General features: G+C 42.3%; 1 protein-coding gene across 1 annotated transcript in view; it reads right to left on the bottom strand.

Annotated features, from left to right (window-relative positions):
• The window catches only part of ADGRG2 (adhesion G protein-coupled receptor G2), a 104,760-nt gene that overhangs the window by 25,927 nt on the left and 56,413 nt on the right, over window positions 1–22,420 (bottom strand). The window contains exons 12-24 of the mRNA XM_074967783.1: window positions 21,039–21,080; window positions 19,383–19,454; window positions 18,878–18,898; window positions 17,929–17,985; window positions 15,093–15,163; window positions 12,761–12,834; window positions 11,300–11,339; window positions 11,117–11,151; window positions 8,984–9,081; window positions 8,018–8,084; window positions 7,023–7,540; window positions 3,510–3,702; window positions 3,022–3,178 (exon numbers count right to left, since the gene is read on the bottom strand). Of these exons, the coding sequence (XP_074823884.1) occupies window positions 3,022–3,178; window positions 3,510–3,702; window positions 7,023–7,540; window positions 8,018–8,084; window positions 8,984–9,081; window positions 11,117–11,151; window positions 11,300–11,339; window positions 12,761–12,834; window positions 15,093–15,163; window positions 17,929–17,985; window positions 18,878–18,898; window positions 19,383–19,454; window positions 21,039–21,080 (1,445 nt within the window). The remainder of the gene's footprint in view (window positions 1–3,021; window positions 3,179–3,509; window positions 3,703–7,022; window positions 7,541–8,017; window positions 8,085–8,983; window positions 9,082–11,116; window positions 11,152–11,299; window positions 11,340–12,760; window positions 12,835–15,092; window positions 15,164–17,928; window positions 17,986–18,877; window positions 18,899–19,382; window positions 19,455–21,038; window positions 21,081–22,420) is intronic.

Genomic DNA, 22,420 nt, shown 5'->3' on the forward strand with positions numbered 1-22,420 from the left:
TAAACCTTCCAGTACATCATGAGATTTACTTAGCAAATTACTCCTGAGGGAATTCTGATAAAAAAAATTAAGAATTCTTCAGACAATATTCTAAAATTCTTCATATTTTATTGTCAATAAATAGATATGGAGGCTCCAGCATGGCAGTGGGGAGCACAGGCCACTGGCTGTATGGAAGTGGGAAATCAACCTGCACTGCTTCCTCACCCCTCTGGACACAGACTGGGCGGTGAGGCTGCACCAGACCCTGACACAGTGCAAGGGCCGGGCCTGGCCCAGAAACACCCTGTGGCCCTGCCCCTCCATGCCAGGTGCACCAAGATAGCAAGCGAGAAGGACAAAGTCTCACGCAACCAACCTTGGCCCCCAATCCAGGTGTGGGGAAGGCAGGCTCAGCCTGGGAGAATCTAAGTGAGGAGGGGCTTAGTGTGGGGTGAGAGGATTCTATGTGGGGCAATCTGGGTGCAGATGGCTCGGTGGGCGGTCCATGTGTGGGGTGGATCTGGATGCACAGGGGCTTATTAAGGGGTTCCAGATACAGGGGGAATGGGACTCTGCAGGGGGGATCCAAGTGAAAGTTGTTGGGATTCAACAAGGAGTGGGCGAGTGGGGTTTGGTGGGGGAGTCGGGCTTGGTGGGGTGGGGGTCTGGGTGCAGCTGGTTGGGGCTCGGTGGATTGGGAATCTGGATGTGGAGGGCTTGTCAGGGTGGTCTATGTGCAGGGGGATGGGTCCCATCAGGCTGGGAATTTGAGTACAGGGGACTCAGCTGGGATGGTCTGAGTGCAGAGGCGGGAGTCCACATGTGGGGTCTGGATGCAGAGGGGCTCTGGATGCACAGGGGTTGGGCAGACGGGGGAGCAGCTCCCTGTACAGTGACCCCTCCCTCCGTGGCTGAGGAGCATTGGGCCAGGAAGCAGGAGGGGTACAGACCTTCCTGCAGCTGAGGGTGGGTCTGACCCAGCCCTCGCTGCTCCTTGCAGGGGAAGAAGAAGTCCCGTCCTCCCCAGCCCAGCGTGGACTAGCAGCTGAGCCAAGCGCAGGGTAGAAGCTACTGGCTGGGGCGTCCCAGTTCTGCCCCCCTTTGTGGTGATTTACCTCTCCACCAGCTGCTTCAGGCACCCGAAATGATGCACCTGCGCTGCTGTGGAGGGGCTCATGACTGGTCATGCAGCTTTCCTTTGCTTCCCCATCATTTTTTGTGGGGAAGCAAAGAAACGTGTGGGGGGGCGGGACTGGGTGGGACGACGACATGAATTCTGTGCGTCCACAGTGGCGCAGAATTCTCCCAGGAGTAGCAAATGTCAAGCTTCCACTACTACCTCCTTCCTAGTCTCACCACATACTTATACTTTACACATTCTAAGGAAAACAAAGCAGAACTTAGATCTTGTGATTGTTTTACATTATTTATAATATTCTAGAGGGATACAAGTACCACTTATTGTTCAAATCAGTTGCCTGGGAAGACAAACAGTACTCTAATATTTGTTGAGAACTTTCCATCTCTCACAGACAAAGTCTTAAAGGTTTGTAGTGTGCCCTTTAGAATTATCCCAAAATCGGAGGGTGGATAGGCTTTTAAGTGAGAAAGTGGTGTTAAACCTTTCCAAGTACTTTTCTCTTGGCAAGGCGAACTGGCAAATATATATGAAATTCATCAATTAAGCAACTTAATAGCTCTTTTCCAGGCAGCCAATGTAATTCTAATACCACTTCTGACAGGTGAGGCCATCTGGCAAAACTCCTTGAAATTCTTCAGTGCTCTGGGGGTGGGTGATTAAACTATTCATGATTTTAGGCTGCTGGAGGAGGGGGATGTTTTGCCAAATCCTTCTGGTGTTTTGGCTGTTCCCTTACTAACAGCTTGTTAGTGAAATATTGTTAGCTTCTGCTAGGACAGTGGCTTCTTATGGATACAGAAATTTTCTCCTATAAGTCTTAGTGGAAGAAAATAGTTAATAAAGATCCCCTGATTACAGCAGACATGACTAACAAATATCATATGGCAGATCATAGACTCATAGAATATCAGGGTTGGAAGGGACCTCAGGAGGTCATCTAGTCCAATCCCCTGCTCCAAGTAGGGCCAATCCCCAACTAAATCATTCCAACCAGGGCTTTGTCAAGCCTGACCTTAAAAACCTCTAAGGAAGGAGATTCCACCACCTTCCTAGGTAATGTATTCCAGTGCTTCATCACCCTCCTAGTGAAAGTTTTTCCTAATATCCAACCTAAACCTCCCCCACTGCAACTTGACACCATTACTCCTTGTTCTGTCATCTGATACCTAGAACATCTGAGAACAGTCTAGATCCAGCCTCTTTGGAACCCCCTTTCAGGTAGTTGAAGGCAGCTATCAAATCCCTCCCCCCATTCTTCTCTTCTGCAGACTAAACAATCCCAGTTCCCTCAGCCTCTCTTCATAGGTCATGTGTTCCAGTCCCCTAATCATTTTTGTTGCCCTCCGCTGAACGCTTACCAATTTTTTCACATCCTTCTTGTAGTGTGGGGCCCAAAACTGGACACAGTACTCCAGATGAGGCCTCACCAATGTCCAATAGAGGGGAACGATCACGTCCCTCGATCTGCTGGCAATGCCCCTACTTATATATCCCAAAATGCCATTGGCCTTCTTGGCAACAAGGGCACACTGTTGACTCATATCCAGCTTCTCGTCCACTGTAACCCCTAGGTCCTTTTCTGTCGAACTGCTGCCGAGCCATTCAGTCCCTAGTCTGTAGTGGTGCAGGGGATTCTTCCGTCCTAAGTGCAGGACTCTGCACTTGTCCTTGTTGAACCTCAGATTTCTTTTGGCCCAATCCCCTAATTTGTCTAGGGCCCTCTGTATCCTATCCCTACCCTCCTGCGTATCTACCTCTCCTCCCAGTTTAGTGTTAGAGATCTGGATTTCAGATTCTCTTGATTAAATCTCTCTCTATTTTTTAATATAACAAATGCACTTTATCCACAAAGAGTTTGAATTTAAATTTTTAAGGATTAAAATCATAGGTGGCTTTACCTGAAGATCTGATGAATCTTGGACAGCGAATGACATTTTGCTGAAGTTGCTGCTGTTGACTTTGGTGACTGCTAGAGCCAAGGCCGGGGAGGTAAAATTAATGGATTCTGTTGAAAAGTTCAGTTTTAAGCCAATGGCATCCACTATTTTTATTATTCTGTTAAGACAAAATATACTTAGTATTACAATGCACCTCTCTCTTCATTTTCAAGCAGGTTGTGAAACAGCAAGCCAAGCATATTCTGAAAACAATCGGAGCTTTTCTCTGATCTCTGTTATGCCAGTGTAAATAAGAAGGAAGGCCAGGGATTTATATCCGTGTAAAACAAGTGGAATCAGAATCATGCCTGATATCAAAGTTCAGTTTGGGTGAGGAAAAAAGGTGCAGGCTGATAGTTTGCCCATCATTTAAGGAGCTACCTATAATGTGTTACTTTACCAAGATGACAAACACAACATTCAGTTAGTCTGTTTACAAAAATGCATACCTTTTAGACATTGGGGATAGTAATGAATATGGAGCATTTAGGAGACTGCTAATTGTGTTGATCATCTCTCTTCCAACTTTTGGCTCTATTTTCTGGGCTGACAGAGCACTTTCCATTTGGGATATTATGCTCTCAACTTCAGAGGGATTAATCGTGGTATGTGTGATATTTGACAGATTATCCAAAATGTTTCCTATGACAGAAGACAAATAGTGTACGTTAATTGAAAACCGTCAAAATATTGTGTATGCCAAAGGGAATAAACTGGAGGAGAAAAAATGAGCCATTATGTGATGGCTACAGTCTAGGCCAGTGGTCACCAACCCGTTGATTGTGATCGACTGGTCAATCCTGGAGACTCTCCCAGTCGATTGTGATCTCTGGCCACTGTGGCACAGTGGGGCTGCCTGCCGCTAAGGCAGGCTCCTTGCCTGCTGTGGCCCCACACCACTCCTGGAAGCGGCCAGCATGCTCCAGCAGCCCCACAGGGTGGAGGGGCAGGGGTCTCTGCGCTCTGCTTCTGCCTGGAAGCACCACCTCCGCAGCTCCCATTGGCCAGGAATGGGGAGCTGTGGCCAATGGGAGCTGCGGGGGCAGATCCTGCAGAGAGGGGCAGTGTGTGGAGTCACATGCCCCCTCCTGGGGGTGCAGGGTCACATGGGCCCTACCGGGAGCGGCATGGCCATTTGGTGCACTACTGGCTTGGCAGGGTGGGGAGGAGGTGCCGATGTGCCTGGGTGGGGTTGGGGCAGGCAGGGAGCCTGCCTTAGCCACGCTGCACCACCGACCGGGAGCCACCCAAGGTAAGTGCTGCCTGGTGGGAGCCCGTGCTCCAACCCCCAGCCCTGAGCCCCCTCCCGAGAGCGCTTGGGGGTCAATTTATCACATCTAAAAGTAGACACGATAAATCGACCCCACTGGATCGATTGCTGCCCGCCGATCCGGCAGGTAGTACAGACATACCCTAAGCAAGAACTGAGACCAGGGAGGGCTCCAGAAAGACAATGTCTCTGGGGAGGAAGCCCCAGGCATATGCCCTATACCAGGGCCGGGACAATTTAAAGACTGTATACCCTGAAAGGGGTTTGTTCTATTCCACCTACAGATAGCGTGTGTGACTCAGCCAGAGGGCTGAGTCACTGAAGACCTGTCGAAGATACTAGAGAGATGAGGTGGATGAGGTAATATTGTTTATTGGATAACTTCTCTTGGACAAAGAGACAAGCTTCCAAGCTTACACAGAGCTCTTCTTCAGATCAGAAGGGCAGTTCTGTGTAAGATCAAAAGCTTGTATCTTTCTCCAACAGAAGTTGGTCCAATTAAAGATATTACCTCACCCAGCTTGTTATCACACAGCAAGCCTAGCCCAGAAGGTGGACATTCATCACTAATTAAATCACTGTGGAATTATACTATTCACATATATAAAGAAGATGAAAATTCAGCACCAGTGTAAATGGACCCAGTTTTGTTTAAACTAGTCTCTAATTTTCAGCCTGCTAATTCTAATTTTATATCCTTAAATTGAGAGCTATTGTTAGAAAATATTCATTAACTGGTAAAATATTTACAGTTATGGTATAATCTTGGCTGCCCTACACATAAGGAGGACTGGCTGGAGAGAAGGAAGGCAGGAAGCACTCTGCCTAGTCTGAAGGGCTGACAAATCTCAGAGTGATGGGAGCAGTGAGACTAGTAAAGGGGAGGATGCATCTCAGGACTTGCTATTTTGAAAAGATCTGTAACTCTCTTGCGCTTGTTAAGAGTAAAGTGACAGCTGTGCAGCAGAGATGTGTTCTCATCCTTGCAGCCTTCTTCTGAGCTATTGACTGAATACTAGGATTTCCCACTCCAAATATCAGAATCAAGGTTGGTCAAGCCACGTTCATTGACCAAGAGTATACCTATGATGCTGCCCTATTTGTGGGGAGGCCAGAGAATTTCCACCCTGCTCTTCAAAGTTTCTGAGATGCTGCCCACACCATGGAGTTGAATGTCTCATGGCAGAAGACCAATGTCCAGAACCTTGGAGCTGGACCACCAGAATCCTCAATAAAGGTGGGGTCAAGCACCATGGACAGCGCCTATAAGTTCATCTACCTAGGCCGCAAGCAGAGTTCAAACCATCAGAGCAAACCAGATGTCCTCTGACAAATAGGACTCACCATCTCCTGCATGAAGTCCATGCCTTGCCTATAGATGCAAAAACATCTCTGTGCTGAGACAAAGTTCAGGATCTATCAAACTTGTGTACTGCCATACTGCTATATTGGTCAGAAACTTGGACTCTCTTACAGGCAGAGTTGGAGCAGCTTGAGGCATTCCATATGCACTGTCATCACCAAATCCTGAGCATAAAGTGGTTTGACTTGTGCAAAATGCCATAATCTTGCAGAGATCTGCCCTTCCACCAGTCACTCACTGCATTCAAAATCACCATTGCATGCTCCTCTGCCATGTCGCCGGGATGGACAAAAATATCCCAGCATACCGTGCTCTCAAACTCTCCATCGACACACAAAGGGGTGTATGCCTGGACCCTACCTGATGTTGCCTGAGGGGCCACCCCAGAGATTCATGGATTCACAGGACTGAGTCAGATCTGGGAACTTCTCGCTACAATATCTGGTATGATACCATCAGCCATGGTCACTCTGGCTGGCACAGTGGTCCTCAGTAGACCAGGCACATTTGATGATGATATGTCTGGCCTTTAATGACATTCTAATTAACTATTTTCTGGAAGTTTTATCTTTGACTTCAGTGGGAGTAGGATAAGATCTAGAGTAGGGATTTCAGAGACAACATACACAAATGTAAATATCTAAAATCTCAGAGGATATTCCCACCCAGTTACAACTTTTTAAGGAGGATCTAGTATTGATGGATAATTCTGCTTTGTTTCCACAAAGCTCTTTTTTATGACAGCAACTGCGAATTCTTTGCCATGACTCCGAATCTCTTTCTTTTAAAGGAAAGAAAGAAATATATGAAAGCACTTGGTAATTTATCTGAAGAATACATTTATTTTCAATCCTGCGACTATATTCTTTTTCCCACTCCCATCCGTCTTCTGTTTTTTTGCTATGTTTTTTTCACTGAAGCATAAAAGCCTCTAAAATCATGAAGACTTATTTTAAATTCAAACTTATTTCAAGACTTTTCTGACCAGTTCTGTCACTCTCTTATTTGTTTATTGCATTTTGCCTATCCAGTGTGTGGTGCTAGAAACAAGTCACATAAAGCCTTAACTCCTATTGTTATCAATGAGTCTACTCATTGATAACAATAGAGTGAGGCACTAGGCAACATGAGTAAGGGTGGTAGAACCTGTCCCAAAGAGAGTACTGTACTCTATTAGGTTTGCTTAAGACTCTTAACAGAACAAGGCTCTTTCACAACTATGTTACTTAAAGCAGTTTTGAAACTTTATTAAACAGGTAAGATCTTAGTTCTGTGAGGGGAAAAACTCCCTCAGACAAAAGATGCAATCTATCAGCTTGTCATATTTACCTGTTGTACCGTTGGCCCTGGTAGCTTGGCTATCAGTGGTCGAATGAATACCAGGAGGAGAGAGGACAGTAGGTTCAGCGGAAGGAGCAGGAGCCACATTTATAGGTTTGGTCGAAGAAATGGCAGAAGGAACTACAGTAGCAGGTTTGGTTGGAGACGTAGGAAGAGAAATTGTGGTAGATTTGGAGATAGATGTGGTGAAATGCATAGCAGGGAGAATTGTAATGGTACTTGTAGGAGAAGATGTAGCAGGAGGAATTGTAGTGGTGTGTGCAGGAGAAGGAGTAGCAGGGGGAATTGTGGTAGGTGTGGTGGAATGCGTAGCAATAAGTTTGGTCAAAAGGTGATTTGTAGTACTAGTTTTGGTTGAAAGATGAGGATTAAAAACAGTGGTATGTTTGGGGGGATGAATATCATGAGGATGAATGTCAAAAGAAATTTTACTGGAAGCAGCAGCAGGAGAAGCTGGAGGGCCAAGTTTGCTAAGGGCAGCACATACAACTCTGTCTTGTCCATCACTATAGAAAAATAAAAGAATGGTATGAAAGTTGTGGCAATCTTAGCATTGTTTATATATTAAAGAACACAATTTAATAAGGCTTCACTAGAGGAAACTTTTAAATGACATCATTACAATAGTGCATCAGATCAGATGAGTGTGGTACTCTGGCAACAAATATTGTTAATTTGTCACACTTTGAGGATACAAATTCTGAATTTTATTTTGTTAAATGCTCACCAGTAATGTAGGTATTGTAATAGCAATACTACATTGGGTGCCTACTTTGTGGATGATATCTGGACTTTGGACCTTATAGCATGTGGGAAAACCCACATGAGAGAGCTAAAAGGAGAGGAAAATTCCAATGGGTTTTACTTATGGAGATTCCCTTCCCAATTGTTATGTTGTGGCTGGGATATTTGCTAATGCATCCCAGACTAAAAATCAGAATATTCCTTAAATAGGAAAGCAAGCTTTTGCTATTTATACTTACCATTGCAATATTTGTAACTCTTCAGCAGCTGATGGCCAAGATTGCAGAGCTGAACAGAAGCACTGTTCTATGGTGACAAAGACACAAAAAAACATTATCCTGATTTGTCCAGTAGCACTCATAACCATTATATACAATTGTTGAAAATCATAATTTTGACCGTTTAAATTCCATAAAACATTTTGAGATAGTCTGTGTCTGTGTTTTTTTCACATTCATAATCATGTAATAAATCAATATAAATATTAGTACACCATCATAGAATCATAGAATATCAGGGTTGGAAGGGACCTCAAGAGGTCATCTAGTCCAACCCCCTGCTCAAAGCAGGACCAATCCCCAACTAAATCATCCCAGCCAGGGCTTTGTCAAGCCTGACCTTAAAACTTCTAAGGAAGGAGATTCCACCACCTCCCTAGGTAACGCATTCCAGTGTTTCACCACCTTCCTAGTGAAAAAGTTTTTCCTAATATCCAACCTAAACGTCCCCCACTGCAACTTGACACATCTTTGCGGAGTGGCACAAGCTGTTACAGACAGTGGAGATGGCTCTTTTGGCGTGTGCAAACAAATGGAGTGTAGAATGAACAACTTCATGACTTGTGATTTTAAAAAAAGATAGCATGACCCACTACCATAAAAATACCTGTACCTTATCAAGTAGTGTGGCAGCCTGTCCTTCATTAATTTGTTGTATAAACTTAATCAGCAGTTTTTCTAACAGAAAATCTCCCCAATAAATACAAACACTAAATACATTTCCATATCTAAATATCCAAAATATGAAACATGGCAGAGAGATACTTCACATATACTGTACCTGCAACTAACTGTAATAAACTCTTTTATTTATTTTAAAAATATATTTTCTGTTAAACCATTTACAGGGCCATCTTTAAAATTATTATCCTTAGACTGAAGGGGGACACTGTAATAAAAATATATTAAATATTAAATACAACTTACCAATTTGGTATATTTCTGCTCTGTCTTTTAAATGTGCTATTAAACTACTTATATTAACAGTCTTGGCCAGCTTTATTATAAACTTGCAGACTGATATACTGCAATGAGAAGAAAATGAATTGTAAACAAGAAACAGATTTAACTTTGGATGCTGTATACAGAAATACTGCCAATATCTGAATTCAAGTACCATTTTCCCAACCTATTTTCAAATCTGAGGAATATTATTATGCTAACAACCTACCCTTTTCAATTTAAAAATAGAGAGAAAGAAAATATCACTTTGTACTGGTTTACTCTCTCCTTGTTCCACAGACACCAACTAAGTCTTAAGGCCAGATTCTCCACGGCACTCAGTTAAGACAGACAAGTAGATGAATGAAGACACAACATAGTGACTGAGTTTAAGTGACAAGCTGAAACTTCTGTTTAGCCAAAGGAATACTGATGAGATCAGTACCCCCAAATCTTACCACTCGAAATGAGGGGCCAGTGTAAGAGGTCGTGGCTTTACATCATAACCCCAAACAAGAAATCAGTCAGCCTCTGCCTGACCTCTATGTCATTTGTGGGACCCAACCAGTTGCCCCCCTCATACAAATGAAGGTAGAGACTAGAAATTCTTTGGTCTGCACTAGATTTAAGAGACTTCCCTTCCAAAATCAGATATCCCCCAGGAGCATGCCAGTCAGCAACTACCCTACCTCACACTGAGCAACATTGGAAACAATTCAAATGTCCTTCCTACCAATCCAGGCCTCCCAGGAGATATGAAAAAGTCAAAAATTTCTCAGGACATCAACCAGTTCTGCCTGGAGGGAAAACTCCTTCCAGATCCCACAGAGGAGCATTCTGGCTAGGCCCACAGTACAGTGTTTCCCAAACTTGGAACGCCGCTTGTTCAGGGAAAGCCCCTGGCGGGCCGGGCTGGTTTGTTTACCTGCCGCATCTGCAGGTTCGGGTGATTGCGGCTCCCACTGGCCGCGGTTCACCACTGCAGGCCAATGGGGGCTGCTGGAAGCGGCGGCCGGTACGTCCCTCAGCCCGCACCGTTTCCTGCAGCCCCCATTAGCCTGCAGTGGCGAACCGCGGCCAGTGGGAGCCGCGATCAGCCGAACCTGCGGACACGGCAGGTAAACAAACCGCCTGGCCCACCAGGGGCTTTCCCTGAACAAGCGGCGGCCCAAGTTTGGGAAATACTGCCACAGTACATAAGACAAAATTATGCCACCTTCAAGATATGGTTGCCAACCCTCCAGGATTGTTCTGGAGTCTCCAGAAATTAAAGATTAATCTTTAATTAAAGATTGTCATCTGATGAAACCTCCAGGAATACATCCAACCAAAATTGGCAACCCTACTTCAAGACCAATAACTCACAGAGAGGGAGACTGGAAAGTCATTAAGTGCCAGCAAAGATGGTGCCCATGCCCAGGGAAGAGGCATTATAACCCAGGGCTGGGGATAGGTGTGGGTGACCAAAACAATCAGCTATCCCCCTACAAACTGGCAAATTGGGCATCAGGGGGGTGGGACAAATGTCCTGTTCTATCCTGAGTGCCACCCCTTTGGTCTTCCTCCCTGCTGGTCTGGGCATTTTATGTTGCATGAGCAAAGCTGCGGCAGGAGCGGGGCGGGGGTGGGGGGAGGAAGCTGTCAAGGAGCTAGTTACAGTTCCTTGATCCTCTGCCCTATTACACACCATGTTGAAAATTAGCCTATCCTGGCAGCTATCCTAACCTGCACTAACTGGTAATGGTCCCTAAAGATGTACTCTGGCCAATCTTCCTCCCTTCTCTGACACTTTGGGACAAATCCAAGGTGAGTTCAATGGGACTAGGATTTGATCCAGGGTCTCTCTGTCTGTCCCTGAGTCTGTATACATGGGGCCTCAATCCTGTTTCCATTTACTTCAATTGAGGCAGGATCAGCCCCACATCTGACTTTCTAGTCTCTACCTTCATTTGTATGAGGGGGGCAACTGGTTGGGTCCCACAAATGACATAGAGGTCAGGCAGAGGCTGACTTCCTAGCTAGTTTGGCTCAGTTCTACTACATATCCATTTTTTGTACACAATACAGTGCAGGATCTTAGGGGGTAAAATTATTATTTAAAATTTTAACATGGCAGACCTTTGGTTTTCTGCAGCACACTCCATAACAGAAGACTGTAAGGAAAAATAAAATAAAATTTAATTATTCTTTCAGTAGAAAATATGTTTGATCATCAGATACTGAGAATGTCAGAAATAAATAGGAAGTTCACTTTTCCAAATGGCTATAGCAACAAATAAGCACACAAATAAAAGTGCTTACCTCACTTCGTTCTTGCAATGTTTTGTTGAATTCTGAAATTCTTTAAAAGCAAAGGTTAACTATAAATGGTGGATTCTACTTATGTTTATAAAGAAGATATTAACAGAAGTTAAAATGGTAGGAACTAAAAGAATGTTAAGATATATAATATTTCTTGAAATGTTCTTTGAAATTTACTTGGCAATGATTTCCTAACATGCTAACTCAAAATCATATAATTAAAGTATAATTACTTTAATGGTGCAAATTTCTAATATTGTAGTAAACAGTATTTGTTAACAAAAGAATTGGTTGGCATTTTGGATGAAGCCCTATAATTCCTGTTTGCTACTTGACAATGTCAGAGGAATTTAAGTTTAATCCTCTGTCATCACACCCACAAACTTATTTTATTATCGTCAATTCACTTATTTTAAAGTAATTTAATATTGAGCAATAGACAATTTCTGACTCATGTTCTGCTAACGAGCAAGTATGTGGAACACAGTCAGAACTTGTAATTGAAGCAGGGCGTGGGAACAGAAGAGTCATGTAGGCTCCTTCTGTAAACAAGATCTGTCTTTCAACTATAGAATAAGCACCAACTTGCAAGGGAATTTTTCTGAATTCCAGTCTCTAGCTTACCACTTCAACCTTGCTCAAACCCATGCTATTCCAACTTTGAATTTGATGCAGTGAAACAGGAAGAGCCAGCAGAGAGAGTCAAAGAGGGGGGGAATTTGAGTAGAGTAATGGCTAGGAAAATGATCTTATCAGCTTTGTTTTGCCCAACCAAGAGTTTTGGATGTTTGCAAAGAAAGCAAAGTACATATCTTCGGAATATTATGAAAGAAGAAGTGGCACCAGAGTCCAAAACAGAACAAGGTGAACGTGACAAATTCATGTAGGCAATCATAAGCACAATAATATTTCATTTTCTAAGCAGAATGAGACCAAAACTGGGTTTTCCTGATGAACACCCACATTTGAATTCACAACTGATAACATACAAGTGATCAGATTTTTTCCCTTTAATCAGCCTGTCAGTACACATGGTGAATTTTACACAGCTTCAACATACTTTGTTATTTTCTTACTAAGGCACTGATCCTGCAAAGGACTCCATGAAGATAGACCCCTGCATTTGCAGGATAAGAGTCTAAATAAGGAGCACCACTGAAGTTGCAGGATAAGAGTCTAAATAAGGATAGCAAATAATACTATTTGTAAAATATCAAAACACCAATACATAAAACTAAAACTAAGAATAGTCTAAGCAATGTAAATTTTACTCATGCTGTGAGAAAATACTGAAATTCCGTATACATTCCTTAAACTACTATTCATTCTAGAATAAATACAGGAATAATGAGAAGAGAAAAACCTACTGATGACATAACAGTTCTCACTTAATCTTAAATACAACCAGTATTCAGCAGAATTGGAAGAGTCAACTTATGATGATAATTATAAGTTACTTACTTTGATTCTTGTAGATTAGGTGTGGTAAATGGAATTAATTTTGTAACTTTATGGCTGCTGGTTAGATCATCAATCTGTTAGAAACACAGATTCAAATAATAATTAAAAATACAATTCTTATAGAATTTTTTTAAAATGTACATCTTACTCAACCCAACAGTCTGAAATTGCAAAGGTTAAAAGCACTCATCATGAGCATACTGTAAAACATGATTTAACAGAAATCTTAACAGCTGTGACCCAGGAACCACTGGATGCCAGTTGGCAGAGAGCACAGGGGGTATATAGGATTTTTGAGGGATCCCCTGGGCCAGATATATGCATGATAGTTCACTGAAGGGTGGCAGGTGAGGTGTCTACCGAAAACCAGTAACCCACTGGTATTCATAATCATTGTATCACAGGGGTAGCCATGTTAGTCTGTATCCACAAAAACAACAAGGAGTCTGGTGGCACCTTAAAGACTAACAGATTTGTTTGGGCATAAGCTTTCGTGGGTAAAAAACCCACTTCTTCAGATGCATGGAGTGAAAATATTTAAGGAATATTTAAGAATATTTAAGGAATTATATAACTATACGGAAAACAATGTTCTTAAGGTCTTGGAGTTAAGGGAGGTCACCAGGTATGGGCAGCGGGTGAACCCGCCCTTTGGGGAGGCTAGCCCGCTGGCCCCATCCCTTCCACCTGAGGCCCTCTCTCCCCCCGCCGAGTCCCTACTCTCCCCACAGCTGGAGTCCCAAGCATCCCACAGCCCAAGCTGTGCTAACTGGCACACCCCAGCTGCTCCGGCCTCCCAGCTGGCCCAACCCCTGCCAGCAGGCCCGAGACCTGAGCTACCCCAGGCCACCCTGGCTGGCCCAACCCCCACTGGCCGCCCCAGGCCACACTGGCAGGCCTGACTCCTGGACTGCCCAAGCCACCCCGGGCAGCCTGACCCTGGCCAGCCTGACCCAACCCCTGGGCCAGCCCAAGCCATGCCAGCTATGCCAGCCCGAGCTGCCCCAGCTGGCCCGAACCCCACTTGTGGGCCTGACCCCTGAGCTGCCTCGGACCAAGGCGGTTGGCGTAACCACCACCGGCGTCCCTGATACCTGAGCTGCCCAGGGCCACCCTGGCTGGTCCAACCCCCGCTGGCTGCCCTGGGCCACAATAGTGGGCCCGACACCCGCCAGCTGGCCTGAGCTGCCCCTGGCTGCCCTAGCCACTGGCTGAGCCTGAGCTCCAGGCCGCGGCTGGAGCTGAGCCTCCACTGGCTTCAGGGGGGAGCATGGGCAGGGCCACAGCCTGGACCCACTGTGGATGCCCACTGCCCCTCTCACCAGGAGGTGATATATCCCAGAAACTTTCCTTTCAGGCGGGAGGTAACAGACACCTATCACTCTGTCTGGCCATTTTTCTGTTGTACACCTCCCAGTGTAGGTCTGTTTGCATACTGAGCCACAGGCAAAAGATGAGATTGTGAAATCTACAAGAGAGGAAATCTACAGGAATAAACAAACAACAGGGGGTCCTATTTATGAATAAAGACGAATGATAGGACTGGTATATCTCAAAAAACCACACTGAGTCCTTCACTGAGAAAGCAAGCTGACAGCATGCTTGTTTCGTGTAAGGAGGGTCATCCAAGCCTGGCTCTAAACCATTGAAGGACTTTGGGTGATCAATACTTGGTTAGTCTAGAATGTGGGTTACTTTATTTTATATGTAAATATTTGTTTCCAACACTTCTACTTGCTATTACTTGAATCACTATGCTTTGTTAAATAAACTTATACTTGATTTCACTACAAACTTATCTTACTGCTCTGTACTAAGTGTAGTGGTGATCTGAGGTGGAACTGGTAAGCTGGGGTGTACTGTTTCTTTGAAAGCAGTGGACTGAGGCTGGATACTTCAGGGAGACACTTGAGGGCTGAGGTGTAACATTTGCTAACCTGTAAATTAACAGCAGGGTCTGTGAAGCCTCATGGGGAGCACTTGTGCTGCCCATGGTCAGTGGAGAAAGGGAGCTGATACACAACAGGCACAGACAAGACTTCCTCATGCTAAAGGCAGGTCATGGCAAGGTGCACCACAGCCCTGGGTACCCCTGGGAAGCATCACATCAACAACTAATATTTCTAGGTTTACTGCACATAGCGGACATTTTTCTGAAAGGGACATTGGGCATCTATTACATAGATATGGTACCAAACGAACCATTAGAGATTGTGAAGCAAATTGTGATACAAGAGTTAACAATTTACAAAACATTTTAAAAATCATATTAGGATAAGATTAATTTAAATGGATAGACTGGAGAATGGATAAAAAAATTCTTAGGACTTACTATTTCAACACTTACAGAAGTATTATTGCTTTTTTCACTGTACTGAAATTTTACAGAGCCCATGTAGAAAACTAAATACAAAAAGACAAACAAAGTTAATAATAATGTTCATGGTTAACTGCTTGATTTAGAACCATTTTGAGAACTATACATTTCACTTGTTTTATATTATGTGAGAAGATAAATAAGAGGATTGAATCTACCTTCTCTGTACCATTCATTATTCTGTATTCTTTTGCCATGCTTATTCATTTCCTACCTAAACTAAATATTCCCAATATCTTTAGTTTTTCTATCTTGAAAATGATACAGGAGAAATGGAGTTCAGAGATGGCCAGCAAAAAATATTAGAGACCCAGAGAAACTAGACTGCACACACAGTGACCCAGACCTTGAGCTGCATAAGGACAGCTTTATACTGCTTCCCCAATTTTAATCTGCTCTATATGTTTCAGGCTAGTTTAGGGGGAATCTTCTAGTGGCATACTGATGATGTAGTGACTCCTATATGAGTCCCCCCTTGTGACCAGTTGGGGTGTTGCTGAAGGGAATAGGGAAGTCTAGGCACTGGTCCAGTGTCAGTGTAAATTAGAGCAGCCTTTAGGCTACTCTAATTTAAAACCATCAGCCAATGGCTCCAAAGGCTCTTAGACCAGCCATGATTTACTGGGACTGCTCTAGCCATAGGGAGTGTCATATAAGAGTCGCTACATCAGCTGTGCACCACTCAAGGCTCACCATATACAGCTTGCTATGTCATCTTTAGGGCAGCTCTGTACCAGGGGAACATGATGGTACTTTCCCTCTCAATGCATGACTAGATAATTTCCTTAACAAAACTTTTTGATTTTTGAAAATCCAAATATGTGCCAACAAATACTCCTTTATCCATTCTTTTGTTGACACGCTCAAAGTAGCTTAGAGAAGTACCATTTTCCTTTCCAGAAGCCATGCTTGTTTGTCCATATCATATCACTTTCATCTAAGTGTTCTATAAGTATTTTTCTAATCCATCTTTCAACCTCTGTTCCTGGTACTGAAGTAAGGCCTATTGGTCTGCAATTCCAAGTTGACCTTTAGATCCTTTTTTAAAAATGAGTACATTTGTTAACTTCACTTGGAGTAGCTAATTTTAATGAGAGATTTTATACTTCTAATAGATGCTCAGATATTTCATTCAGAGCTCTTGGATGTACACCAACTGGTCCTTGTTCTTTAATTTATCAGTTTTTCATCGCACCTTCCTTTTTTACTTCACAATCTTTGAAAAAACGTTACTAAAGGGAAAAAGATATCTTCCCAGCGGACTGTGTGGTCTTTGCAGAGAAGCTAAATTATTTCTTTGAATCAGTAATGATCCAAAGACATCATTTAGTTTCTCTGAAAAGTCCTCACACTCTTTAATTTCTATCTTTACTTCCCAATAGTCCAGTGGACCCATCAAGAGGTTTTCTGCTGCCAATATACCTAACAAATCTCTTATTTGTTTTTATGTCTTGGCTCTTCAAAATCCCTCTTAATTATGAATCTGTCAATTTTAGTTTCCTTAGTTTTAATTTTCATATTGTATTGTATTGTGTAATACATCTAACTTTGAACCTATTACAGTGCTCCCTCAATACTTACATATGCTTTCTATTGTTTCCTTTTTATCCTTATTTTTAAATATAACACTATTTTACTGTCTGTTTAAAACAGAGGTGGGCAAATTTTTGGCCTGATGGCCACATCTGGGTGGGGAAATTGCATGCAGGGCCATGAATGTAGAGCTGGGGCAGGGGGTAGGGGTGCAGGAGGGAGTGTGGGGTGTGGGAGGAGGTGCAGTGTGCAAGAAGGGGCTCAGGGCAAGGGGTTGGGGCAGAGAAGGGGTGCGGGGTGTACGAGGGGGCTCAGGGCAGGGGGTTGGGGTGCAAGAGGGGGTGCACAATGCGGGAGGGGGCTCAGGGCAGGGGGTTGGGGTGCAGGAGGAGTTCAGGGTGCGGGCTCCGGCCTGGTGCCACTTACCTGGAGCGGCTCCAGGGTGGCAGTGGCACGCGCCAGGGCCAGGGCAGGCTCCCTGCCTGCCTGCCCTGGTCTCTGCCCCGGCCCCGTGCCACTCCAGGAAGCGGCTGGCACCACATCACTGTGGCCCCTGGGGGCGGGGGGGCAGAGGGCTCGGTGCACTGCTCTTGCCTGTGGGTACCTCCCCCGAAGCTCCCATTGGCCGTGGTTCCCCGTTCCCGGCCCATGGGAGCTTCGGGGGAGGTATCCACTGGCAAGAGCAGCGCGCGGAGCCCTCTACCCTGCCTCCCCGCCCCCCACCAGGGGCCGCAGGGATGTGGTGCCGGCCGCTTCCCGGAGTGGCATGGGGCCCGTAGCACCATGGGGCTGGTAATCCCATCCGCCGGATCCAAAGCTCTGAGGGGCCGGATCCAGTCCATGGGCCGTGGTTTGCCCTCCCCTGGTTTAAAATAACATTAATGATATTATTATTATTATAATACAATTTTAAATGCATTCTTTGCATTTCCTAAGCTTGATAATGATAGGTACTAGTAGTATGTAAACTTTACATTTACATGTGGATGAGAGAAATTATAAATTTAATAATTTTCCTTCAGTATTAAACTTGTGAAATACAAACTCAGAAAATATTTTCTTAAATATTATTTTTAATATTGCACAAGATTTTGTAAGAGAAAGTTACATACTTGTTTTTTCTAGGTTGGCAACCAGGATATAAGAATTTCAAACCTAGGATATTTTAGAGATTTTATAAATATATTGCATGTATGCCTCACTGCTCAGAAGAGATAAATATTTGGATATGATACACTTAAGGAAAAAACCCACTAACCTGAATCATTACAGATGGCTGATAAATTATGTAAGTTGTTATCAGATAGTTTTGTTTCTGCAAAAAAAATTAATACAGTTGAATTCAAATGTAATCTTGTTCAACATATGTATTTATATATTATGTTTTTAAATGACGAATGTCTGTATAAACTTAAACGTCTTGAGGTTTGCAAAATATTTTACATTTTATCTGTGCTTTATTGGTGTTTGTAAGGCACCTACCACCAGGGTATCTAAGTCCCAGTATTCAGATGTAATGTATATCTACCTAAATTGTTCTGTAACTCTTCCCCCAGCATAACTACATAGTATATCTACACACATACACATAAACATACTCTCGCTATATATAATAAAAACATATTTTAGTGATCACGATTTAATAGAAGAAAACAAAGCAGCAATTATATTTTCCACAAACCAGTATCTGAGACAATGTGCCACCGATTCCCTATACTTAGAATGGGAAGTTAATTTAGTATCATATTAGATAGACAGACAGACAGACAGACAGACATCATCCAAAGTCGGGTAAAGCAGCTACTTCTCTAAACAATGAAATAAGACATTCATTTCTGTAATCCATATTACAACTTTCCAGGTGCAAAGAGTGAAGAAAAGGCCCATTTATCTGGACAGTTTTGTTGTTGAATATTAAATTAAACAAACATGCATAGTTAAGCTAATAAGGTTAATATACTATGCACCACAATGTAATATAAATCAGCATATCATGAACAGGCTCTTAACATACTACTATGCTCAACCACTTTAAAAACTATCATGTGTTTTTGATGGTCTTACTCTGGCTATTTATTTCATGAACACATAAGATTCAAAAACTATTCTTTTTGGTCCATCCCATTATTTTATCCTATTGTGATATGAATTTTTTTTTCTTTCACATGGTACAATATGTTTGCATATACAGTAAGTCACATACTTACCATTTTTACAACTACTTATACCTACAAAGAAATCAAACAATAATCAGCTCAGCCAATGACACTGCAAGCTTCCACACCCTACTTAGCCAACCCTCCTCAATCCTTTTGTGTAGGCACCATTTCTTGGGGTGAGATAGTAGTTCAGTCTTCATTCCCAATCAATTCCTGATTTCTCTGCTGAAGTTATCATCACATGCCAAATGGGAAGCCTGGTTTATGTTTTTTGTGCTACATAATAAACAGGGCTAATCTATGTAATGCACTTTTTTTTTTTTTTTACTTTAGTAGATGGACAGCCATCAGAAGGCCGTGACTTTAGATTGTTGGATGATACAGTTTTAAACCTATTTTACAAAAGTAAAAGGTTCTACGCCTGGCCTGTGGGGCACTTTTTAAACATTGTGTGAAGCTTTAATTATTTTATAAACTCACTTCATTATATAGTATTACAAAAATACTAATACACTCAGCTCACTTTTTAAATTAAAATAAGTTTGCCACTTACCATTCGTATTGGCAGTAGTTGGTAGAGTAACACTGTCAGCTACATTGAAGGTTATATTTGCAGATAATTTCCCTAAAAGAAATAAAGGTAACTGAATTTATTAAAATAGTTAACACTGTATTAAAAGCAATACATTAGAAAGACTCAGTTTAGATAATTTAGATAGTAGCACAAAGCTGACAAGAATGGACTTGTCTCTTTCTCTGTGTTGATACAGTGCCTTAGTGTTCTCAACCAGGGGTACGCATACCCCTGGGGGTACATCAGCTCATCTAGATATTTGCTTAGTTTTACAACAGGCTACGTAAAAAGCACTAGTGAAGTCAGTACAAACTTAATTTCATATAGACAAAATGAGAAAGTAAGCAGTTTTTCAGTAATAGTGTGCTTGTGACACTATTGTATTTTTATGTGTCTGATTGTGTACGCAATTAGTTTTTAAGTGAGGTGAAACTTGGGGATACACAAGACACATCAGACTCCTGCAGGGATACAGTAGTCTGAAAAGGTTGTGCCTTAGCACAATGAGGCCCTGATCTTGTTTAGAGTCTGCCTGTGCTACCATAATGAAAATAATAAATCGTAAGGATGCAATAAATGCCATAGAGCAAGTTTAGGGGCTATCTACATGCTTTTATGCCTCAACCCTGCAAAACCTGCTGGCCATCATCATTGTGATTTTCTTTTATTCTATGTTCACACTGCGATTCAAATTGTGCCTGCTGAATAGTTTAAAGCCAGTGCCTAGCCCACTCAGGATAACCCAATCTGTTAGATTCATACATAGGTTAGAAGATACTAATTTCCAAACCTGTTTTGAACTCAGTTTTGATATCCTCAACCAATTTAAAAACAATTTGTTTTTTTTTTCAAGAAACAGGGTTCCTGGCCCAGCATATCGTAAACCCTTGCCCCTCCACACTCTGATGCCCCAACCACCAGAAATACTGTTTGCGTGCTGCCACTGCAGGTCTGAGCTGCACTCCATACTAGAGATGCATAAATCATAGGGATACTACCCCTTTCACACGCAGGTACAGCAGAACCACACGGGTTCTACGGCCACACAGCCCTCTTGTTCTGAAAGATTGTTCCATACTTCCTGTTCTACTCTGTGAAATAAATGGATTTGTGCTTTACTGAATCATGGCCTCAATTCATGCTCCCATTACCTTATCCTAAAGGCTTCACTGGATAACAGCAACCAATCAAAACAAACTGTGTGATCTTGACAGATATAATAAACTGAGTCAAGCTGGGCCTTGTCAATAGCTGGATTGGAGGCTTTCAGGTATTTAGGAGCCTGTGGATTATCTGTGCAGCAGATAGTAGCTGCTAAAACGACAGTACGTTAATGGGAACATTTTAATCAGACAGAAGTTAGGAAATTCAAAGATAGGGTTCAATAGCAATGTTAAATTTATCCCTTTCAGTTACTGCATGTTTTATGATAGGGCCTGTAGGTTTAAAATCTCAACTTTCACGTATATGCAATGAAAGCATATGAACACGATATAAAACAAGACTGATTGCTCATATGAAATACCATAATAAAAAAAGTCATATTCAGAATACTTGATCATAGACTCCCAAAGCTCAGAAATCATCCTTTTCTGCCACTCAAAATAGAGTTTAACAAGGATATAACAGCCTTACCTGCTGTTGTGGAGAAGTTAAATTCAGGGATATTAGTAGTTTCTGCAGAAAAAATAAATAAATACAAGAATTTCTAATAAAAAGCCTGTGAAATACTGGTCATATAAATGAGCTGCAAGTCACTTTCCGATTTCTAGTTCAGACTCTCCTCTTGTTTGCACTTGCATGAATCAGTAATAATTTCTTTTAAAAGATGAGTGAGTTACTTCAGAATAAAACTTTTGCAAGTGAAAGAAGAATTAGGCCTCTGTCTCTAAATTCAGAGATCAGGAGAGCGAGTTAATTATGTCCTTCTTGTTTAGAATACGATTGACCCAGTTTAAACCATGAAACGTATTCCCATATTCCACCATGGTGGACACCTTATAAATGTGTGTAATGAAGGAGGCGGATATTTAAAATTGTTTCAAAAATATTTTGAGTAGTTTTAGCAATTATGACACAGAGCCAGAAAGGGTTAAGTAGCTTGCTGGCTAAATGACCCAAATTCAGCATTTAAAGACATATTAGAGAAGTAGATAAATGGTAATTAGGGCTATTCCTTATAAATAACTAACATAGCCATGTTAAATAGACTAGAGCTTTGAAACGCAAACCTGTATTGTTAGAGAATTAGAGGTAGTACTAATTGTATGTGTTTACTTATATCTTGTTAGATGTTAACCATGTAAATAGATGGTTCCTGTCTGTTTCTATATCTATTGATGCACAGATAAATGGGAATATTAACATTTAGATGGAACTTGGGTGTACAATTTCATTGTCTATACTTCTCTTTGAAGCTTGTAGCAAACTGTCTATGAACCTCTTTATGCATAATTACCTTATGCTGATGAATGCGACTAGTTACCTGTGTATACATAGGAAATAGGTAATTCTTCTTCAAAGCAACTATTCTTTATCCAAGGACTGCATGCTGTCTGGAAAATGTGTAAAGGGCTTTTGGGAGCTGATCCTTTCATCTCAGATTTGCTTAAACTTTGTCAGGGGAAGTTTAAGTCGCAAGACTGTGGTCTCCAGTGCATTCTGGATCACCCTGATATTCAAAGTGGATATTGGACTATAACCTGATAAACTGATTCTGGAAAGGATTCTTTGCAACTCTGAAGTTCACCATCTCTACTAGGAAACTGACCTAAGGACTCTATGCATTTCTGTATGTATAATGATCTTTTAACCAATACTCTCTCTCTTTTCTTTTAATAAATCTTAGTTTAGTTAATAAGAATTGGCTGTAAGTATGTATTTGGGTACGATCTGAGATATTCATTAACTTGATGGGTAATGTGTCTGATCCTTTGGAATTGGTAGAAATTTTTCATATGATGAACAAGATTTTCAGTAATCCTCATCATATGTGACTTGGCAGTCTGGGTGGAAGC

Source organism: Natator depressus, chromosome 1 (assembly GCF_965152275.1).
Source record: "Natator depressus isolate rNatDep1 chromosome 1, rNatDep2.hap1, whole genome shotgun sequence".
Classification (NCBI taxonomy): domain Eukaryota; kingdom Metazoa; phylum Chordata; order Testudines; family Cheloniidae; genus Natator; species Natator depressus.